Below are 20479 nucleotides of genomic sequence, written 5' to 3'. Positions count from 1 at the left end.
AGCAATTAGCAGATCTTTAACCCTTTCACTGAGCCCAGCAAGAAATAGACTTTTCAGAGCAGAATCGTTCCACCCTGTTTGAGTAGACCAACGACGGAAATGAGTACAATATTTTTCCACATTACCTGATCCTTGTTTTAAACGTCTCAACTCAGTCTCAGCTGATGCGACACGGTCAGGATCATCATATAATAGTCCCAAAGCAGAAAAAAAACTATCCACTGATCTGAAGCATGTATCACTAGGTTGCAAAGAAAAGGCCCACTCCTGAGGCTCTTTGCGCAAAAGTGACATTATGAACCCTACGCGCTGGGATTCATCCCCAGAGGACTTAGGTCTCAAACGAAAATACAATAAGCAAGCATTTTTGAATGAAAAAAATTCTCGGTGTTCACCAAAAAATAAATCCGGCAAACATACCTTAGGCTCCAAGAAATGTGCTCCAGGACAGTTACTCACGTGCTGACGGAGCTCGGCCACCTCCAGAGAGAGTCCCTGCAGGCGATGAACCAAATCCTGAACCGACACCATGATGGAACAGAAAAATCTTTCCTTAGAGAATTTGCTGGCTGGACTTACTGTTATGTTCTGCTACCAGAGCTAAGGAAAGAGAGGAGATCTGTCCCTACGATAGAACTCAGCTCAATCCCTACGATGTAACAGGGAACCTGATCCTGCGATCAGACCTGCTAAAGTCCTAAGCTAGTCTGTACGGAGACCTATAGATGTGGGGGAGGAATCCCTACAAGTACTAAGGACTGGGAGGAATATGGGACACCTCCTAACAGAAATAGTAGCAGACAGACGAACAAACAAAATATATAGAACATAGAGGTCAGTAGACCAAGCAAACAAACAGAGCAAGACACAGAGCACAGGCTAGCTAGAAAGTAGATATACAATGAAGTCCAGCAAAGCCAGAAGGGCGGAGCAGAATTAAATAGGCCAACAAGGTCATGTGACCAGCAAAGGAAAAAAAAACTAAGAGCAAGGGTCTAACAGGAGCCACAGTGTGAAAGCGAGTTGTGGCCTTCTGGGCTAACATCGAGCAAAGCCACGTATCTGTGGCTTTTACCCCCCAACCCAAATGAGGCTCCAGGACTTAACGCCTCCTGAAATCCTCTTCATTCTGCCACCAAGCACTGCCCCTGTGGGCCTTGTAAAAATTATAAATGGTGTTGAGTAGTGTTGAGCATTCCGATACTGAAATATCGGGTATCGACCGATATTCGCTGTATCAGAGTTCCGATACTGAGTTCCAATACTTTTACAATATCGAATACCGGAATCGGAAGTTCACATAATGCCTGCGCTCTGCAGTGTCTCTGAAGGATGACAAGCTGGATGGCAGCGCTCAGCTGCGATCCAGCCTGTCATCAGAATGCCATCCCAGCGTGGGAGAATTCTCCTGCTCAAGCGCTGACATTACATTATCTCCCTTACATTACAATTAAATGGAATAGCAGGAATTAATATTTTTTTAAGACGTTAATGCCACAGCCATGGTGGTTGTGGCATTACAGTGGTTGCCCAAATCGATGGGAACAGTGCTCACAGTGAAACATGAAAAGCCGGCAATTCATCAGCGGCATATACCGGTACCCGACAATTTAGAACAGAAGGAACAGAGCTTCACACATAGATTAGATAGATAGAAACATGTCAGTCACATATATAAGAAGTACAGTGACAGTGTTGGTTACTGTACTTGTCATTTAGTGTTAAAGGATTTATTAAAAAAATAATAGTGTTTTCATGCACCGTCTCTTTAAAAAAGCCGGCCGGCAATTCAGCATCGGTACCCGACAATTTAGAGCAGAAAGATAGAGCATCACACATAGATTAGATAGATAGAAACATGTCAGTCACATATATAATAAGTACAGTGACAGTGTTGGTTACTGTACTTGTCATTTAGTGTTAAAATAAAGTATTTATTAAAAAAAAAATTGGCGTGGGGTTCCCCGTAATTTTAGTCTCTAGCGGAAGTTAAGCCGACGGCTGGGGCCGATGTTTGAAACCTGGGAAGGGGGTAATACCCACGGAGCTTCCCAGGCTACTAATATCAGCCCCCAGCTGAATACCTAGCCTTTACTAGCTATTAAAATGGGGGACCCCAAAAAAAAAATGACGTGGGGTCCCCCCTATTTTAATAGCTAGCAAAGGCTAGGCAGACAGCTGGGAGCTGATATTAATAGCCCAGGAAGGGTGCCATGAATATTGGCCCCCTCCCAGGCTAGAAACACCAGCCGTCAGCCGCCCCAGAAGTGGCGCATCCATAGGATGCGCCAATTCTGGCACTTAGCCTCGCTCTTCCCACTGCCCTGTAGCGGTGGCAGTGGGGTAATAGGGTTGGGGTTGATGTCAGCTTATAATGTCAGCTGACATCAAGCCCAGGTTAGTAATGGAGAGGCGTCTATAAGACACCCCCATTACTAACCCCATAGTCAAAGTTAAAAAAAACCACAAACACCCAGAATAAAATCCTTTAATTGAAATAAACACACAATTCTTTATTGTTCTAAATTAAACCATACCTACCATCACGCCCATTCCAGCTGAAGCCAACGATCTCCTGCAATAAAAGTGAAATAATAAAGCAACATCATCCTTATCTTTCGATGGTTCCCAGGACGGCTTCAGCTCTGCTACATTCACATGACAGGCTGGATCGCAGCAGAAAGCTGCCATCCAGCCTGTCATGCCGCAGGCAGACACTGAGAAGCGCAGGCATGCTTGCGCTCCTCAGTGTCAGGCTGTGACGGCATCCAGATGAGCCGACAATGAACTCAGCTCACCTCATGCACGTCACTGACAGCGTGGGAGAATTCTCCTGCACATGCGGTGAGCGTGAGAGACTCGGCTCATCTGGATGCCGTCACAGCCTAACACTGAGGAGCGCAAGCAAGCCTGCGCTTCTCAGTGTCTGCAGGATGACAGGCTGGATGGCAGCTTTCTGCTGCGGTCCAGCCTGTCATCTCGATGTAGCAGAGCTGGAGCTGTCCTGGGAACCATCGAAAGGTAAGGATGATGTTGGTTTATTATTTTTCTTTTATTGCAGGAGATCGTTGGCTTCAGCTGGAATGGGCGTGATGGTAAGTATGGTTTAATTTACAACAATAAAGAATTGTGTATTTATTTAAATTAAAGGATTTTATTCTGGGTGTTGCGTTTTTTTTAAATACTTTACTAGAAATTCATGGCGGTCATGTCTAATATTGGCGTGACCCCATGAATTTCGGGCTTAGGGCCAGCTGATAATACCAAGCTGGCCCTAACCCCTTTATTACCCAGTGAGCCACCGCACCAGGGCCCTGGATGAGTTGGGTACAGCGCCAGAAGTTGGCGCTTCTATGAACGCGCCATTTTCCGGGGTGGCTGCGGACTGCAGTTTGCAGCGGGGGGGGCAGAAAGCTTGGGCCTCCCTGCGCTGCAGATTCCAGCCACCAGCTGCCTAGTTGTACCTGGCTGGACACAAAAATAGGGCAAAGCCCTACGTATTTTTTTTTTTTAATTATTTCAAGAAATTCATGAAATAATTAAGAAAAAAAGGGCTTCCCTATATTGTTGTGTCCAACCAGGTACAAATAGGCAGCTGGTGGTTGGGGGCAGCCCGTTCCTGCCTACTGTACCTGGCTGGACACAAATATAGTGCGAAGCCCCACGTCAATTTTTTTTTAAATTGTCGGGTACCGGTGTATGCCGCTGCTGAATTGCCGGCTTTTCATGTAATACAGTCTACATTATTGTTAGTTGTTTTCTTTCATGTAGAATAAACCTACAAGGAAAAAAAGGGTTTATTTTAATTCCAATATTTGTGTCCCATTGACTTGCATTGGTTTCCGGTATCGGAATCGGCGATATCCGATACTTTTTGGGTATCGGCCCGATCCAATCCGATCCGATATTTCCTGATATCGGAAGGTATCGCTCAACACTAGTGTTAAGGTAAATAAACATTTCAGAACAAATTTCTGGGTGCTTTTCGCCCATCACGCAGCCAATAAGAAAATAGGCCTGCAGCCAGTTGTTTCATGGCCTTAGCAACTTTTGGTTTACGCTCGAAAGTACTGTCAACAGCACAGCGTTCTTTATTTAATGTATGCTAATCAAGGGACACAATATTCATTGACCCAAATTTATTAATGGTCTCATCATCTAGGTCGGACCTGAGAGTAGTGATACTTCAGAAAAAGGAGTCTTTGTGTATGCTAGCGCGAGTGGGAAGAGGTTCTTTTTGACTTGTGGGATTTTATCTAAAGATCTTGGCTAACCCCCTTTTATTATTACTCAGAGATGGATTACTAGGGGACAAATTAGCCTACTGCCCCAAAAACACTTTAAGTATGCTGAACAGCTTTGACAATCAGCATAGTATCATGCTCGAAACGCGTAGCTGGATTCTATGATGTGATTTATCCATTGAATTTTTATCTCATTACCTGAACTGATCTGAACTACTTTTCTATCTATAAAAAAAAAAAAAAAAAATTGGGAAATTTTTATATTCCTGGAAGCCAGTTTCTTCTTACATTTATATTGTTTCTACTACGTGAGACCACACGTTACCAGGCTTCCCTGCACCAGGAGCATGGGAGAACCAGGTGAGCTGAATTTATTTTATTTTTTATCATTCATTCTTTTTAACATTTTTTAGAGCTTTTTCAGATGGAATCCACCTGAAAAAGATTCTGTGTGCACATGTCCTAAAAGAGAATCTGGCCCATGGCTTATGCTGTCCAATCTCAGAGTGATAGAGACGTTAATTCCAGCATTACATTAATTAAGGGGGTTTTTTTGCAGTCCTTTCCATAAAATCGTTGGCTATCTACTTCAGCACTAGTGAACTTGTATTCATGAGCTGCTGCTTCCCCTGCTCATAAGCCGCTGATTCTCCTTGTACTGTGCATCAGAAAAAACAGTCAATCAGCATGAGGTGGGTGGGCTGCTACAGCTCATGAATATCTAGGACCCCTCTGGGCATGCACATAATGTAGCAGACTCTTCAACCTAGTTAGCACTGCTGCAAATAACCAGGGATTTTATAAAAATGGCTACAAGGGAAAAATGGCAAGTAATGCATAGCAGTGGATGATTGACACAACTATAAACCTGATATGGCATGAGGTTTCTATAAACCTGGCTCCTGCTGTCCGTATTTTACTAGGTTATCTCTTTAATATTGAAGGTACCTGCTCAGTGGAGCATTCAGGCTTTCTTGGACATCATATATAAGCCTATGATGCCCCAAACAATAATACGGAAGCCTATTAATATAGAAAAAAACTACAAAGAAAAAAGGTCCTCCAACCACTTTAGAAAATTAAATGAATGAATTTTATTGACAAGCCGATAGATAAAAACATATAAAACATAGAGATGCCAAAAAAACAGACAGGGAATGAAAAAAACGCTGTGCAGCAATGTGTCCACTATTGGGTCATAATAGTTGGTATTCTGCACTATTTAATATAAGACATAAGCCTATGATAGCCACCAGCACTCAATGAAAATGCACAGTTTTATATACACTTTCAACCGTACTCAATGTGTCTACGTTTCATAAATATAGGAACAAATGTAAACCATCCATCACAATATATAAATTATTGAAATTACAATGAGGTAGAAAATATATGTAAAATGTTTATCATAGTAGCTGTCTACATTCCCACAGGCATAGATAAACAGCCTTTATAATCATTTTTGATGAAGTGGAGAATACATACAAATACTGATGTAAAATACTGACCAAATGCTGAACATGTGAACATGGCCTTAATGTGAATGCTTGTGATGATTGTGTGAATCTATTAATGCAGTCTCATAATTACATACTGGGTAAATTAACACCAGCTTGAAGATAAGTGCATTTCAAAGGCTTGCTAAATTTGTTGAGTACAAAATTGATGCTGCATTTTTATAGATTTTGCTTATGTAGTTTTGTACCAATTAGACCACGGAACTGTTGTAAATCCCCAGGGCAAATCTTTACACTATAACACATGCATATCTTAGTTTTTAAACCATTATTTACATAGCGGAAACACAAATCCAGAGTATTTCAGTTCTGTCACTTGTTTTAAATCTCTCAATACATAGAGTGAAAAATTGCGTAAAAGTCTACATTTAAGGCCTCATTCAGACATCATTGATATTATGTCAGTGATACAGTGATAGGATTTCATAGGTGATTTTCTCGTCTAAAAAATAATAATTACAAAGCTTTGTAATTATTTCAGTGTTAAAAACAGACAGCACAGGGATGGCAATTTGTGCTGACAGCGATTTTTCACAGATCCATAGACTTGTATTGATAATTGGTATTTTTTAATCTGTGATTCGGCTCAAAAACAAACATATCTGCTTTGTTTTTTGTTTCTTTCTTGTGGACACATGGTTTGCAAAAAAAGACAGACGTGAACATCTTAGATGATAGATTCTAAGGGGTATATATTCTATGTGAGAAAAACATGAATAGAACACGTACCTGAAAAACAGACCTCTGAATAAGTCTTAATGCTGAATTTATCGTAATAGTCTAGTTCGCAAATTGCAGACGTAACTGGATGTGCATTAGCCTGATCCATAAACTGGACTAGCGCCTGCTGCATTTTTTCGTGTGGAAAATCGCCCATTTGCAATTACAAATAAGCTAACTTTGAGTCTATTTGCTGTCTGTTTGTAATAAGGCTTGGGACGGTAGCCACGGGCAAGGTACTAGTATCCCACACCCTGGCCCGCTACAGAAAAACGGGGTCTTGCTTTGGTATGTGTGTGCTGCCTTATTACTGTAATGGACACCTCCTAACTCGAGTCTGCCAAGCATTGCACGCCCCCATCCGGTCCCCATCGACCCCACAACAAGGAGACTACACAAATCTATAAAAACAAAATCCTTTTTACTAACAGTTTGTCTTGCATATATTGAATAGCAGAATATGCAGTTGTCATTGTTACCATACAATGGAAGCGGTAGAGGTCTAAATATATAAAGAATTTTAGGGAGGATTATCATTTTTAAATTGCCATTATTTTACCTACCCATGTTAGATTTGAATTAGCGAAACTAGTTAAATCGTTAGATGTAGTTTTTAAGATCATTTCCATATTAGAGGAAATTGTGGATTTTTTATTTTTTGTGAGTATAATGCCCAAGTAAGTAATTTCAGCATCTTCCCAAGCAAAAGATGAAATGTTTTTATATTATTTTTCAAAGTATCATCTAAATTAAAATGTAAGATTTTCGATTTTTCTGTATTAATTTTGAAATAGGAGATTTTGAAAAATGTGTCTAATATGGATTGAAGTTCTTTAATAGAATTAAGGGGATCTGTAAGTGAGAGAAGGAGATCATTGGCAAATAATCCAATTTTAAAGTGACGAGATTCGATTTGGACACCTTTTATGTTAGGGTTTTACCTCAGCATTTATAAGCCAAAACCAGGAGAGGAACAATCAGAGGAAAAGTATAATTGAAATACGTGCACCACTTCTGTATTTATCACCCACTCCTGGTTTTGGCTTACAAATACTGAGGTAAAAAACTGACAAAATATTCAACGTGTCCACATGGCCTTAGAGTCATTAAGGTTGGTTTCACATATCTGTGAAACACGGACATTTTCACAAAGGAAGGCCCAGCTCAAATGCTAGGTCTTCCAAGCTCAGCTAACTGGTTTAAAGTTATCTCAGGCCCGGAAACCCGGCATGCCAATCCATGCATGGGTCCATGTACAAGGAGCATGTGAAATAGGCCTTATTTTTACCCAATTAATTGTTTCTGGCAATCACCTGTGAAACCTAAAGGGAATTCTACTAGTGAGGTCTCATACAGATGTCTGTGTTTCATGTACAATTGTGCTCAAAAGTTTACATACCCCGGCAGAATTTTTCCTTTCTTGGCCTTGTTTCAGAGAATATGAATGATGAAAAAAAAAACTTTTTTTCCACTCATGGTTATTGGTTGGGTGAAGCCATTTATCGTCAAACTACTGTGTTTTCTCTTTTTAAATCTTAATGACAACAAAAAACATCCAAATGACCCCGATCAAAAGTTCACATACCCTGGTGATTTTGGCCTGATAACATGCACAGAATTTGACACAAATAGGTTTAAATGTCTACTAAAGGTAACATCCTCACCTGTGACCTGTTTGCTTGTAATCAGTGTGTGTGCATAAAAGCTGAGTGCGTTTCTGGGATCCAGACAGACTCTTGCATCCTTCATCCAGCCACTGACGTTTCTGGATTGTGAGTCATGGGGAAAGCAAATCACTCAACCAATAACCATGAGTGGAGAAAAAGTTTTTTTGTTATCATTCATATTCTCTGAAACAGGGCCAAGAAAGTAAAAATTCTGCCGGGGTATGTAAACTTTTGAGCACAATTGTACATGCTCTATCCATGTTTTTCCAGGATATAATGCATAGCCATTATAGTCTATGGACATGTTCACTTATCTGTTTGTTGTTGTTTTTTCGACAGATTTTCTTAAAAAAAAAAAGATGGCCATTTTTTTTCTTTAATTATGGCTCAAGTGAATGGGTCCATGAAAAAAATGGATAGCACGCAGATGCCATTTTTTGGTTGTCATCAGAGTGCTGTCTGTTTTTTACTGTTTAATGAACAGGAGAAGCTTTCAAAATATATATACAGTACAGACCAAAAGTTTGGACACACCTTCTCATTTAAAGATTTTTCTGTATTTTCATGACTATGAAAATTGTACATTCACACTGAAGGAATCAAAACTATGAATTAACACATGTGGAATTATATACTTAACAAAAAAGTGTGAAACAACTGAAAATATGTCTTATATTCTAGGTTCTTCAAAGTAGCCACCTTTTGCTTTGATGACTGCTTTGCACACTCTTGGCATTCTCTTGATGAGCTTCAAGAGGTAGTCACCGGAAATGGTCTTCCAACAATCTTGAAGGCGTTCCCAGAGACGCTTAGAACTTGTTGGCCCTTTTGCCTTCACTCTGCGGTCCAGCTCACTCAAAACCATCTCGATTGGGTTCAGGTCTGGTGACTGTGGAGGCCAGGTCATCTGGCGTAGCACCCCATCACTCTCCTTCTTGGTCAAATAGCCCTTACACAGCCTGGAGATGTGTTTGGGGTCATTGTCCTGTTGAAAAATAAATGATGGTCCAACGTAAACGCAAACCGAATGGAATAGCATGCCGCTGCAAGATGCTATGGTAGCCATGCTGGTTCAGTATGCCTTCAATTTTGAATAAATCCCCAACAGTGTCACCAGCAAAGCACCCCCACATCCTCACACCTCCTCCTCCATGCTTCACGGTGGGAACCAGGCATGTAGTGTCCATCCGTTCACCTTTTCTGCGTCGCACAAAGACACGGTGGTTGGAACCAAAGATCTCAAATTTGGACTCATCAGACCAAAGCACAGATTTCCACTGATCTAATGTCCATTCCTTGTGTTCTTTAGGCCAAACAAGTCTCTTCTGCTTGTTGCCTGTCCTTAGCAGTGGTTTCCTAGCAGCTATTTTACCATGAAGGCCTGCAGCACAAAGTCTCCTCTTAACAGTTGTTGAAGAGATGTGTCTGCTGCTAGAACTCTGTGTGGCATTGACCTGGTCTCTAATCTGAGCTGCTGTCAACCTGCGATTTCTGAAGCTGGTGACTCGGATAAACTTATCCTCAGAAGCAGAGGTGACTCTTGGTCTTCCTTTCCTGGGGCGGTGCTCATGTGAGCCAGTTTCTTTGTAGCGCTTGATGGTTTTTGCAACTGCACTTGGGGACACTTTCAAAGTTTTCCCAATTTTTCGCACTGACTGACCTTCAGTTCTTAAGGTAATAATGGCCACTCGTTTTTCTTTACTTAGCTGCTTTTTTCTTGCCATAATACAAATTCTAACAGTCTATTCAGTAGGACTATCAGCTGTGTATCCACCTGACTTCTGAACAACACAACTGATGGTCCCAACTCCATTTATAAGGCAAGAAATCCCACTTATTAAACCTGACCGGGCACACCTGTGAAGTGAAAACCTTTTCCGGTGGCTACCTCTTGAAGCTCAACAAGAGAATGCCAAAAGTGTGCAAAGCAGTCATTAAAGCAAAAGGTGGCTACTTTGAAGAACCTAGAATATAAGACATATTTTCAGTTGTTTCACACTTTTTTGTTAATTATATAATTCCACATGTGTTAATTCATAGTTTTGATGCCTTCAGTGTGAATGTGCAATTTTCATAGTCATGAAAATACAGAAAAATCTTTAAATGAGAAGGTGTGTCCAAACTTTTGGTCTGTACTGTATTTTTTTTAAATACAAGAAAAGCAGGTGCCACACTGACAAAATGTGGTCATTTTTTCTCATACTTCTACTTTCTGGCTTTTAAAGGGACTAGGTACAGAATGACTGTTCATACTAAGTGCCGCTGCTTAGTGCATCATGGCATGGTCAATCATTTAATTACATCTACCAACCTGCCTGTTTTCCCTCAATCCCCACCCCCCCCCACCTCATGTTTGACAGCTCTAACTTCATAGTGCCAGAGATCGGTGGAGATAGATGCAGTTCAAGCAGGTGGAAAGGTGTATATAAATGATTGGCCACACCATGATGCACCAAGCGCCTGTACTTGGTTTGAACAGTCATTCTGTGCTGACAAATTCACATGACATGACAAAAGAGGGGTGTTCACATTTATGCTTCATTTGTACATGCATTCTGTTATGTCTCACGTGTTTGTTCAGACAGTATTATTTGCTTTGTCTACAGTTAGCCCCTTTACCAGTGGGTGGGATAAACAATGTTCTCGCAATCCTCACGACTGTCAACAGGAGACAAATTTACGCTTGGAAAAGGTATGACTGATTTCCTTACTGCCAGCTTTGGTACCCTATTAGGACCTGTCATAAGCGGGGTCTAACAGACCTCCTGTAAGTGTAAAACTGACAGGTCTAATGCACTGCAGTACATGTGTATTGCAGCATACTAGACCAGCAATCAAACCACTAAAAGTTCAAGCCCTATAGTGGAACTACAAAAAAAAAACAAATGAAAAAGTAAGTCCAATAAAATTTGCAAAAATATATAGAAAGCTAGAACAAAGCAAATTCCCCCAAAAAATGATGGAAAGATGTTTCACTTCTAAAAACTCTGTTTTTTTTTTCATAAAACAAAAGAAAGTACAAATGTTTGGTGTCACCACACCCAGAACTAATCGAGCTGTAAAACTGTCACATTATTTATCCCGTATAGTGAACTCTGGAAGAAATAAGTAAAAAAACAAGCCAAAATGTATTTTTTTTTTATCATGCTGATACCAAAGAAATGGAATAAAAAGTCAACTCAGTCCTCTAAAAACCAAGCCCTTGTATGTTTTTTTACGGTGAAAAAATAAAGGTTATAGCTCTCAGAATATGCCGATGCAAAAACAAATGATGTTTTGTAAAAAGTAGCTTTTATTGTGAAAAAGTAGCAAAACATAAATCTGGTATTGCTGTAATTGTATTGATTCCAAAAACAAAGTTATCTTTTACTTCACTGTGAATGGTGGAAAAATAAAAAATAAACAGTTCCTGAATTGCTGTTTTTTTTTGTTCATTCTGCAACCCATAAATTGAAGATAAGAGAATGTAATGTAACCCAAAATGGTAATTGTAGTAGAAAAAATGTGTAGTTGGGCTCTTTACCCCAGGTGAAATTATAAAAAGTGAGGCTTAAGCAACATTTTAATGAAAAAAAAATGTAATGTTGATAATTGCTGTGAAACATCTGAGGGGTTAAATAGAATAGATTTTGAATACTTTGAGGGGAGCAGATTTTAAAATGAGTATTGTTTGTGAGTTTCCTAACTATTAACCCCTCAAAATTCACTTTAAAATTGAAGTTGTTTCTAAAAAAAATAGGTTTTGTAAATTGAACAAAATCAAAATTTGCTACCAACCTTTTAACCTTCTAACATCCTAACTTAAAAACAATAAGTAGCAATGCACTCCACTCCCTCACCAGCGTTGATCAAATGTGACGAGCCGGCAACAGAACGCACTGTCATTGTACAGTGTCAATAAAGAACTAGCGAGCAGAGACCAACGCTATCCCCGCAAGTGAGAGAGCGCATTGTCACTGTGCACTGAGAAGAACAGTGCACAGTGACAAGAATCTACTGAGCATCCATCAGAATTAACATCCTATTCATGCTCAATAGAACAGGGACTAGCCCAGCCCCTGAAATTAATGATTTTTTTTATTTCAGGGAGGGCCCCTGATAACGCTTTGTTTGAGCATCCCAGCATGCACTGAGTAAGTAGTAGAAAGAAAATAAAGCAGTTAGTGTAGTTAGGGAAGAATAGGAAATTTTTAATTAAAATATATTAGAAAAAAGATTAGATTGGTGATTAGGATGAAAATAAAGCCCAGATTGCCCTCATTATAATCCGCCTATGGGTGACATCCTGGGGATTCAAGGGAGAGCCAAAAAGGAGGTTCAGAGGAAGCATGGTGACGCGCCCCCTGGGCCTGTGCTGTGGTGCAGCGTTGCGCACGCGGGGAATACCCGGAGCCGGATCTGTTGGGGGTAGTAGTCCTCGTGGCGGTGACCCGGTCCGTGCCAAGGGTGTCAAGCTAAATGGCAGTCTTTAGCAGTAGATGTTAGAGTGTTCGACTACGCCACCCGTTGAATGCGGCTATGAAGCCGCCGCTGCAGGGCAGACCGCTGAGGCCGGTGGTACGGATGTGCAGCGTGGATGGTATAACCCCCAACGGGAGGGGTATGGCCTCAGGGCAGCCGACGTGAATGATGGGGTTAGCAGAGTTGCACGCAGGCACCAGGAACCACTCAGAGACGGTGCGGTGTAGTTCAGGGTCTTTACTGGTGGCAAAGGTAGACCCTCCCGGAGTACTGGCTAGCGATCGGGGCCTGGTCAGTCTGTGAGCAGATAGGATCTCCCCTGGCCAGGCGGAGTTGTAGGCCTCCCCAACTAATTGTACTCTTCTGGCTACCTTGCTAGAGGCGGGTAAAAGTAGCCCACGTCCCTGAGTGTACCGTGTGGTGCTCACCCGTATGGCCGGTGACTCGGGGCCTTCTGGTAGCTTCCGCTCCACGACGGCGGTGCTGGTCCCTTGCGTGTGACCGTGACTTCGGGTTTCTGGGCCAGAGGACCTGAAATCCCCTGCCGGTCGGTTCCTGCTGCTGGGTAAGGATTAGTCCCCACAGCCTCGGACTCCGGGTCCGGTGAGAACTCTTCAATCAGGGCGAGCTGTACAGCTTCCAGCCCCTGACTCCTTTTAGCACTGCTCCCACTGAGCTCCTGATCTTTCTTTCCTTGCTTTTGCTACACTCCAGACCAGACTGTGTCTCTGTCTGGGACTCCTCTTCTTCTCTCTAACCCTGCCTCAGCCCTAATTTTATATAGGGGAAGTTCTTCCCCTCCCAGGACTGGGCAGGAGGTGTGGCATGCATAGGATTCCTGACCAGGAGACCTCCCACCTGCTCTCAGACGTAATATTGCTATTACTGTGGAAACCAGACCCCTGGGGTGCCACATTCCCCCCTAGTAAAATTTAGTACTCCGGGACTAAACATATTTTTGTAAACATAACAAGTTATAAACAGAAACAGTACAATACAGAAAAACACATTAGGATGGTCACGGCGTGTCCGCAACCGGGTGCAGTTTTTGAAGAAAACAAGGGTGTCCATTTCACCAAGGAACAGGGAGCCGTAACCAGGTAGGGGTCTGTCCTACCCCGAGTCTTTAACAGTCTTAGTCCTTTCCTGGGTTACGCTCCAAACATATATACAAAGGATTCCGGATAATCCATAACTGACACCTATAAAATAACTGGAAATACATAATTATTTACAAGCAACAATAAACAGGTAAATACAAATAAAACAGTTTGAGCACTTTAAATCCTCCAACGTACGGGCAACTGGCCTCTAGTGGCCCTAGTAGACCTACGGAGCTTACTGACTGGTCCTGAGCTACAGGGTGTAGGAGCTGTCAAAGGTAAACTGGGCAGCTGTCTACGGGCTCTTTGGCTCACTAGGGGTATGGCAGGCTCACTATAAGCAGAGGGTTGATTCTCCTGGTCTGCTTGTGTGGGGTCTTCTGCCTCCTGGACCGGCTGCTCTTCCAGCTCTACCTGTTTCTCCGTAGGCACTTGGGATGCTGGTTGGAGGAAGGTGAGGACGGGTACCACAACAGCGCCATTGACTTGAGTCCAAGACCGAGGGAAGTCTCCGAGCACAGTACTGACCATACCTTCCCTTTCCTCTGCGGGTCGAGGGTCTTCTTGTTCTTCTTCAGGGTTCCGTAGCTGTTCGGGACACTTCTTCAGGTGATCTCGGGATACAATGGCTGTGGTTTCTCCTCCATCCTTACTGATTGTGCAGACTTTCGGGTTCTCATGGCTTGAGGGCAGTACGGTGTACTGGTCCTTCTCCCACTGGTCGTCCAACTTGTGGAGCCGTCTCTTCCTCTTCAAGACCTGCTCTCCAGGTACCAGGGGAACAGCGGGAGCATACTGGTTGTAAGTCTTCTCCTGTCTTTCTCTAGCTTGACAGAGACTTCTCTCAACGCTCTCCTGTACTTTCCGGTACTGCTGCTGCCTCTCTGTGTCCCAGTCTGCTTCTGGTGAAGTGTCCTCGGGTGTCAGGACTCCCATATCCAGGTCAACAGGCAGCTTACCAGGTCTTGCTCTCATTAGGTAAGCCGGGGTACAGTTGGTAGAACCTACAGGGATGTGGTTGTATAGGTCCACCAGATCAGGCAGTTTCTCAGGCCACAGACTGCGTTCTTCCAGGGGCAATGTTTTCAGAAGATCTATCACCACCTGGTTCATTTTCTCGCAGAGTCCATTGGTTTGTGGATGATAGGGTGTTGTTCTTATCTTCCGGCAGCCATACAGAGTGCAGAACTCCTGGAAGACTTCCGCTTCAAAGGCAGGTCCTTGGTCCGTCAGCACCTGTTCTGGGTATCCGTGTGGACGGCAGAAGTGCTGCTGGAAGGCTCTAGCTGCTGTTTGAGCCGTTAAGTCCTTGACCGGGACCACCACCAGGAACCGGGAGTAATGATCTACGATTGTGAGGGCGTAGACATACCCAGATCTGCTTGGAGCCAGTTTCACATGGTCCAGGGCTACCAGTTCCAGTGGCTGTCGGGTGATGATGGGCTGCAAGGGAGTCTTCTGGCTGGCACGGTCCTTCCTTCTTAGGTGGCACGGTCCACAGTCTCTGCACCACCTCTCGATGGTTCCTCTCATGCCTACCCAATGGAACCGCCCGCGCAGCAGGAACTCCAGCTTCTTCCATCCGAAGTGCCCAGCTCCGTTGTGGTATGCTTCCAGTACCATAGCCGCGTCTCTTCTTGGCACCACTACTTGCCAGATCAGTTCATGCGTCCGGGAGTTAACCATTCTGCGGCACAACTTCCCCTTGTAAAGTAACAGTCGACTCTTCTCAACCCACAGTTGCTTGGCCTCCTCCGGAGCGTCTGGGTCAAGGCGGGCATCTGGCTGAGTCAGCATCTCCTTCACCAGTCGGACGGCGGGGTCACTGTCTTGCGTTTCCGCCCAGTTGTAATGAGGTAAGGGGTTGAACGTAGCAGATTGCTTACCCCTTACACGGTGGGAATACTGGATAGTCCCATGACGGTGGAACGCGGGGAGTTCAACTTCTTCCAGTTCCTCTGGATCTTCCCCTACGTCCGGTAGGTTTGGCATTCTGGACAAGGCATCCGCGTTGGTATTGGAGCGTCCTGCCCGGTATTTGATCGTGAACTCATAGTTGGACAGGCGGGCCATCCATCTCTGCTCCAGGGCACCGAGTCTTGCCGTATCCAGGTGTGTCAACGGGTTGTTATCCGTGTACACGGTGAACCGGGAAGAGGCGAGGTAGTGCCTAAAGCGTTCGGTGACTGCCCACACCACTGCCAGGAATTCTAGCTTGAATGAGCTGTAATTCTCAGGGTTTCTTTCGGTGGGTCGCAGTTTTCGGCTGGCGTAAGCAATTACCCGTTCCTTCCCCTGCTGGATCTGGGACAGTACAGCTCCTAGCCCGATGTTACTTGCGTCGGTGTAGAGGATAAAGGGCTGGCTGTAATCAGGGTAAGCCAGGATTTCATCCCCCGTGAGGGCCATCTTCAGCTGGCGGAAGGACTCTTCTTCCAGCTTCTCCCATCTGAAGAGCGGCTTCTGGTTCTTGGCCTTCCTGGACTGGCCTATCAGGAGGTCCTGCATAGGAGCTGCCTTTTTGGTGAAACCGGGAATGAACCTTCGGTAGTAGCCTACCAACCCGAGGAACTGCCGCACTTCCTTTACGCTGGAGGGTCTTGGCCATTCCTTAATCGCGGTGATCTTATCAGGGTCGGGAGCCACTCCGTCAGCACTCACCACGTGTCCCAGGTACTGCACCCTTGGTTTCAGGAGGTGACACTTGGAGGGTTTCACCTTTAGGCCGTAGTTTGCCAGGGCTTCGAACACTTCTGCCAGGTGTTTCAGGTGGTCCTCGTAGGTCTTGGAGTAGACGATGACATCGTCCAGGTATAACAGGACCGTCTCGAAGTTTCGGTGTCCCAGACAGCATTCCATCAACCGTTGGAAGGTTCCTGGTGCGTTGCAGAGTCCGAACGGCATGCAGGTAAACTCGCTAAGTCCCATCGGGGTGGTGAATGCGGTCTTCTCCCGGTCCGCCTCTGCTACAGGAACCTGCCAGTACCCGCTAGTGAGATCCAAAGTGGAGAAGAAGTTAGCAGATTTTAAAGCAGCCAAAGACTCCTCTATCCTTGGTAAGGGGTACGCATCTTTGTGTGTGATACGGTTGATTTTCCGGTAATCTACACACATTCTCATAGTGTTGTCTTTCTTTTTAACCAAGACTAGTGGAGCTGCCCAGGGGCTACAGCTATCCCTGATTACCCCAGCCTCCTTCATGTCTCTAAGCATTCCCTTGGCGTGTTGGTAGTGTGCAGGGGGTACGGGACGATACCTCTCCTTTATGGGAGGATGGTCTCCCGTGGGGATGTGATGTTCTACCCCCTTTACTCGCCCGAAGTCTAACGGGTGTTTACTAAACACTCTCTCGTACTCTTGAACCACCCGATAGACTCCCTGTTTCTGGTGTGAGGGAGTGGAGTCAGTACCCAAATGTAGTTGCTGACACCAGTCCTCTATTGTTTTCTTAGAGCCGTTACCCTCCTCTGGATGAGATGGAGGCAAGGGTTCCACGGACTGTACAGAATTTTGATTGATGGTATACAATTTGGCTAGCGTAGCATACCGGGGCAGGTACACTTCCCTTTTCCCGATGTTTATTATGCGAACGGGCACCCTCCCATGGCGTACCTCAACCACCCCCCGTGCTGTCAAAATGGTGGGCCTACTGTCTGAGTAGACGGGTTCTACCATTGCTTGGTAGTCTCTACCTCTTAGACCAATAGCTGCCCGGCACCAAATCATCATTTCACTTTTTGGGGGCATGGCAATAGGGAAAGGGTCACACATTCTCACGCTTCCAATCTCACCACCGGAGAGTTCCACCTGTTGCCGCCGCATCAGTGCCTGGATCTCTTTTTGGAGCACTCGCTGTTGGCCGGAGCTGGCGTTCTTGGCAACCTGCTGTAAAATGAAAATCACCTCTGCAAGACAATTTTCAATCACATTAGTTCCTAGAGTTATCTTTGGGTGACTCTCGCGTATGTCAATGTCTACAATGATCAGTCCCTGTGCTGCCAGTTCGACTCTACCGATTTTAATGGTCATCTCTTTAAATCCGATCTGTGGCACGGGCTGACCATTGCTGGCAATGATACTCAAGTCGTCGTCAGGGTAGCGGGTTATATCCGAGTCATTCCAGTACTGCTTGAAGAGCACGTACGGGATGGTGGTGACCTGTGACCCGGTGTCAAGTAGGGCACTCATAGGAATGCCATCCAGTACCACAGGCAAGACTGGACGTCCTCCCACGTATTTGTCACACCAGTTCGATGGGCCTGATGATCTTATGCCTGGGGGTTGGCCCTCTACCCCAGGTTGTGCCAGTTTAAAGGACAGTACCTTGCCATATGTCCGGGTTGATTGCAGCGGCGGCAGATGGGTTGTCCGTCCTCGTTGTATCGGTCGCTGGGTCTTCCTCTGGCCGGTGGGGTCCTCCTTGGTCGACGCCACGGGATGTCCTCCGGTCCGGATGCCAGCTGGATCTTCCCTGGAGCAGCAACCTGTAAAGACTGCACAGTTCGGGTTAGCGCAGCTACGCTTTTAGCTAGCTCTTGGACCTGATGGTGCAGGTCTGGAGCCGGGTCATTGTTCAAAGCCTGCGCATCAGCTCCCACAGGCCCTGCCGACAAGGGCGCCGCCTCCTGGTGGTAAGCGGTAGTAGGGCGCCTGTGGGCCACAACGCCACCCGGTGCCGGTTCTCGGAGCACGCGGATGGCTCTGTCCTTGAACTGTGCAAAGTCCAGATGAGGATCCTGTAAGGCCATTGCCCGCAACTGGGTTCGGTGGGCATTGCAATATAGTCCCTCTATAAATTGTTCGGTCAACAGCCTGTCCTCGTTTCCCACGCCGTCAGGGTCGGTCTGCTTAATGGCTCTCAGGGCCTCTTGTAGGTTTAGTGCATAGTCCCTTATATTCTCATGTGCTCGCTGTTTGCACCCGTAGAATCTAAGCTTAATCTCAGCTGAGGTGCGGGTATCAAAGGTGTCCTTCAGCCGGGTTAATATCCCTGCTACAGTCCTCCTCCCAGGTGGCCAGGACTTTACCTCCCTTTGGGCTGCCCCGGTTAGTTGGGCCACCAGGATGCTCACTTTTTGCTCTTCTGTGAGGGGGTACACCTGGAAGAGGCTATCCAGCTTTTCTCTAAAGTCATTCAGGGTATGTGACTCCAGTACTGGGGTAGCCAGGCTGCCCCCGGGATATAGGGCATCGTGAAAGGCATGACCGCTGCAGCGGTGGCGCTGGCGGTGGCTGTGGCAGTGAAGCTCTCCTCCGTATCCGACATCCTCCTCCCCCCTAGTGGACCGTGGCCTACCTTGCGATGATCCTCTTCCGTAGGCCGCGGCTCCGCAGTGGATCGTCAGGGTCGAGGACCTTCCGTCGCGCTCCTGTGACGTCGGCGTCTGCTGGGCTCCTTCCAGGACCTTACGCAACGTCCGGACGTGAGGCGGAGCTCCAGTTCTCGCGCGCTTTCGGAGTCCACGCCCCTCTTCTTCCCGCGCGGCGTCTTCAAGATGGCGTCCAACGGCGGGAAAACTCCACGGATGGCGGGAAGAAGGCAGAAGATGGCGTCCAACGGCGGGAAAACTCCACGGATGGCGGGAAGAAGGTAGAAGATGGCGTCGGATGGCGGGAATCTTCACCACAGGTAAGTTTAAAAGTCTCTTTTTCAGGCACGCAGTACCCGGTGGTTGCGGGCACGAAATCCTGCCGACTACGCCAAAAGTTGACGCGCCCCCTGGGCCTGTGCTGTGGTGCAGCGTTGCGCACGCGGGGAATACCCGGAGCCGGATCTGTTGGGGGTAGTAGTCCTCGTGGCGGTGACCCGGTCCGTGCCCAGGGTGTCAAACTAAATGGCAGTCTTTAGCAGTAGATGTTAGAGTGTTCGACTACGCCACCCGTTGAATGCGGCTATGAAGCCGCCGCTGCAGGGCAGACCGCTGAGGCCGGTGGTACGGATGTGCAGCGTGGATGGTATAACCCCCAACGGGAGGGGTATGGCCTCAGGGCAGCCGACGTGAATGATGGGGTTAGCAGAGTTGCACGCAGGCACCAGGAACCACTCAGAGACGGTGCGGTGTAGTTCAGGGTCTTTACTGGTGGCAAAGGTAGACCCTCCCGGAGTACTGGCTAGCGATCGGGGCCTGGTCAGTCTGTGAGCAGATAGGATCTCCCCTGGCCAGGCGGAGTTGTAGGCCTCCCCAACTAATTGTACTCTTCTGGCTACCTTGCTAGAGGCGGGTAAAAGTAGCCCACGTCCCTGAGTGTACCGTGTGGTGCTCACCCGTATGGCCGGTGACTCGGGGCCTTCTGGTAGCTTCCGCTCCTCGACGGCGGTGCTGGTCCCTTGCGTGTGACCGTGCCTTCGGGTTTCTGGGCCAGAGGACCTGAAATCCCCTGCCGGTCGGTTTCTGCTGCTGGGTAAGGATTAGTCCCCACAGCCTCGGACTCCGGGTCCGGTGAGAACTCTTCAATCAGGGCGAGCTCTACAGCTTCCAGCCCCTGACTCCTTTTAGCACTGCTCCCACTGAGCTCCTGATCTTTCTTTCCTTGCTTTTGCTACACTCCAGACCAGACTGTGTCTCTGTCTGGGACTCCTCTTCTTCTCTCTAACCCTGCCTCAGCCCTAGTTTTATATAGGGGAAGTTCTTCCCCTCCCAGGACTGGGCAGGAGGTGTGGCATGCATAGGATTCCTGACCAGGAGACCTCCCACCTGCTCTCAGACGTAATATTGCTATTACTGTGGAAACCAGACCCCTGGGGTGCCACACATGGTATAGAGTTA

The 20479-nt window shown here is 46.0% G+C and overlaps 1 protein-coding gene across 2 annotated transcripts in view; it reads left to right on the top strand.

Annotated features, from left to right (window-relative positions):
- Positions 1–20479, top strand: part of ZPBP2 (zona pellucida binding protein 2) — a 160627-nt gene that overhangs the window by 87429 nt on the left and 52719 nt on the right. For both annotated transcript variants that reach the window (XM_073681106.1, XM_073681105.1), the window contains exon 6: positions 10755–10840. In XM_073681106.1, the coding sequence (XP_073537207.1) occupies positions 10755–10840 (86 nt within the window). The remainder of the gene's footprint in view (positions 1–10754; positions 10841–20479) is intronic.

Source organism: Phyllobates terribilis, unplaced genomic scaffold, assembly GCF_046119375.1.
Source record: "Phyllobates terribilis strain yellow unplaced genomic scaffold, ASM4611937v1 Scaffold_5__5_contigs__length_657084704, whole genome shotgun sequence".
Classification (NCBI taxonomy): Eukaryota; Metazoa; Chordata; class Amphibia; order Anura; family Dendrobatidae; genus Phyllobates; species Phyllobates terribilis.
The sequence above is the reverse complement of the archived record's forward strand: the minus strand, read 5'-3'. Positions and strand labels throughout refer to the sequence as shown.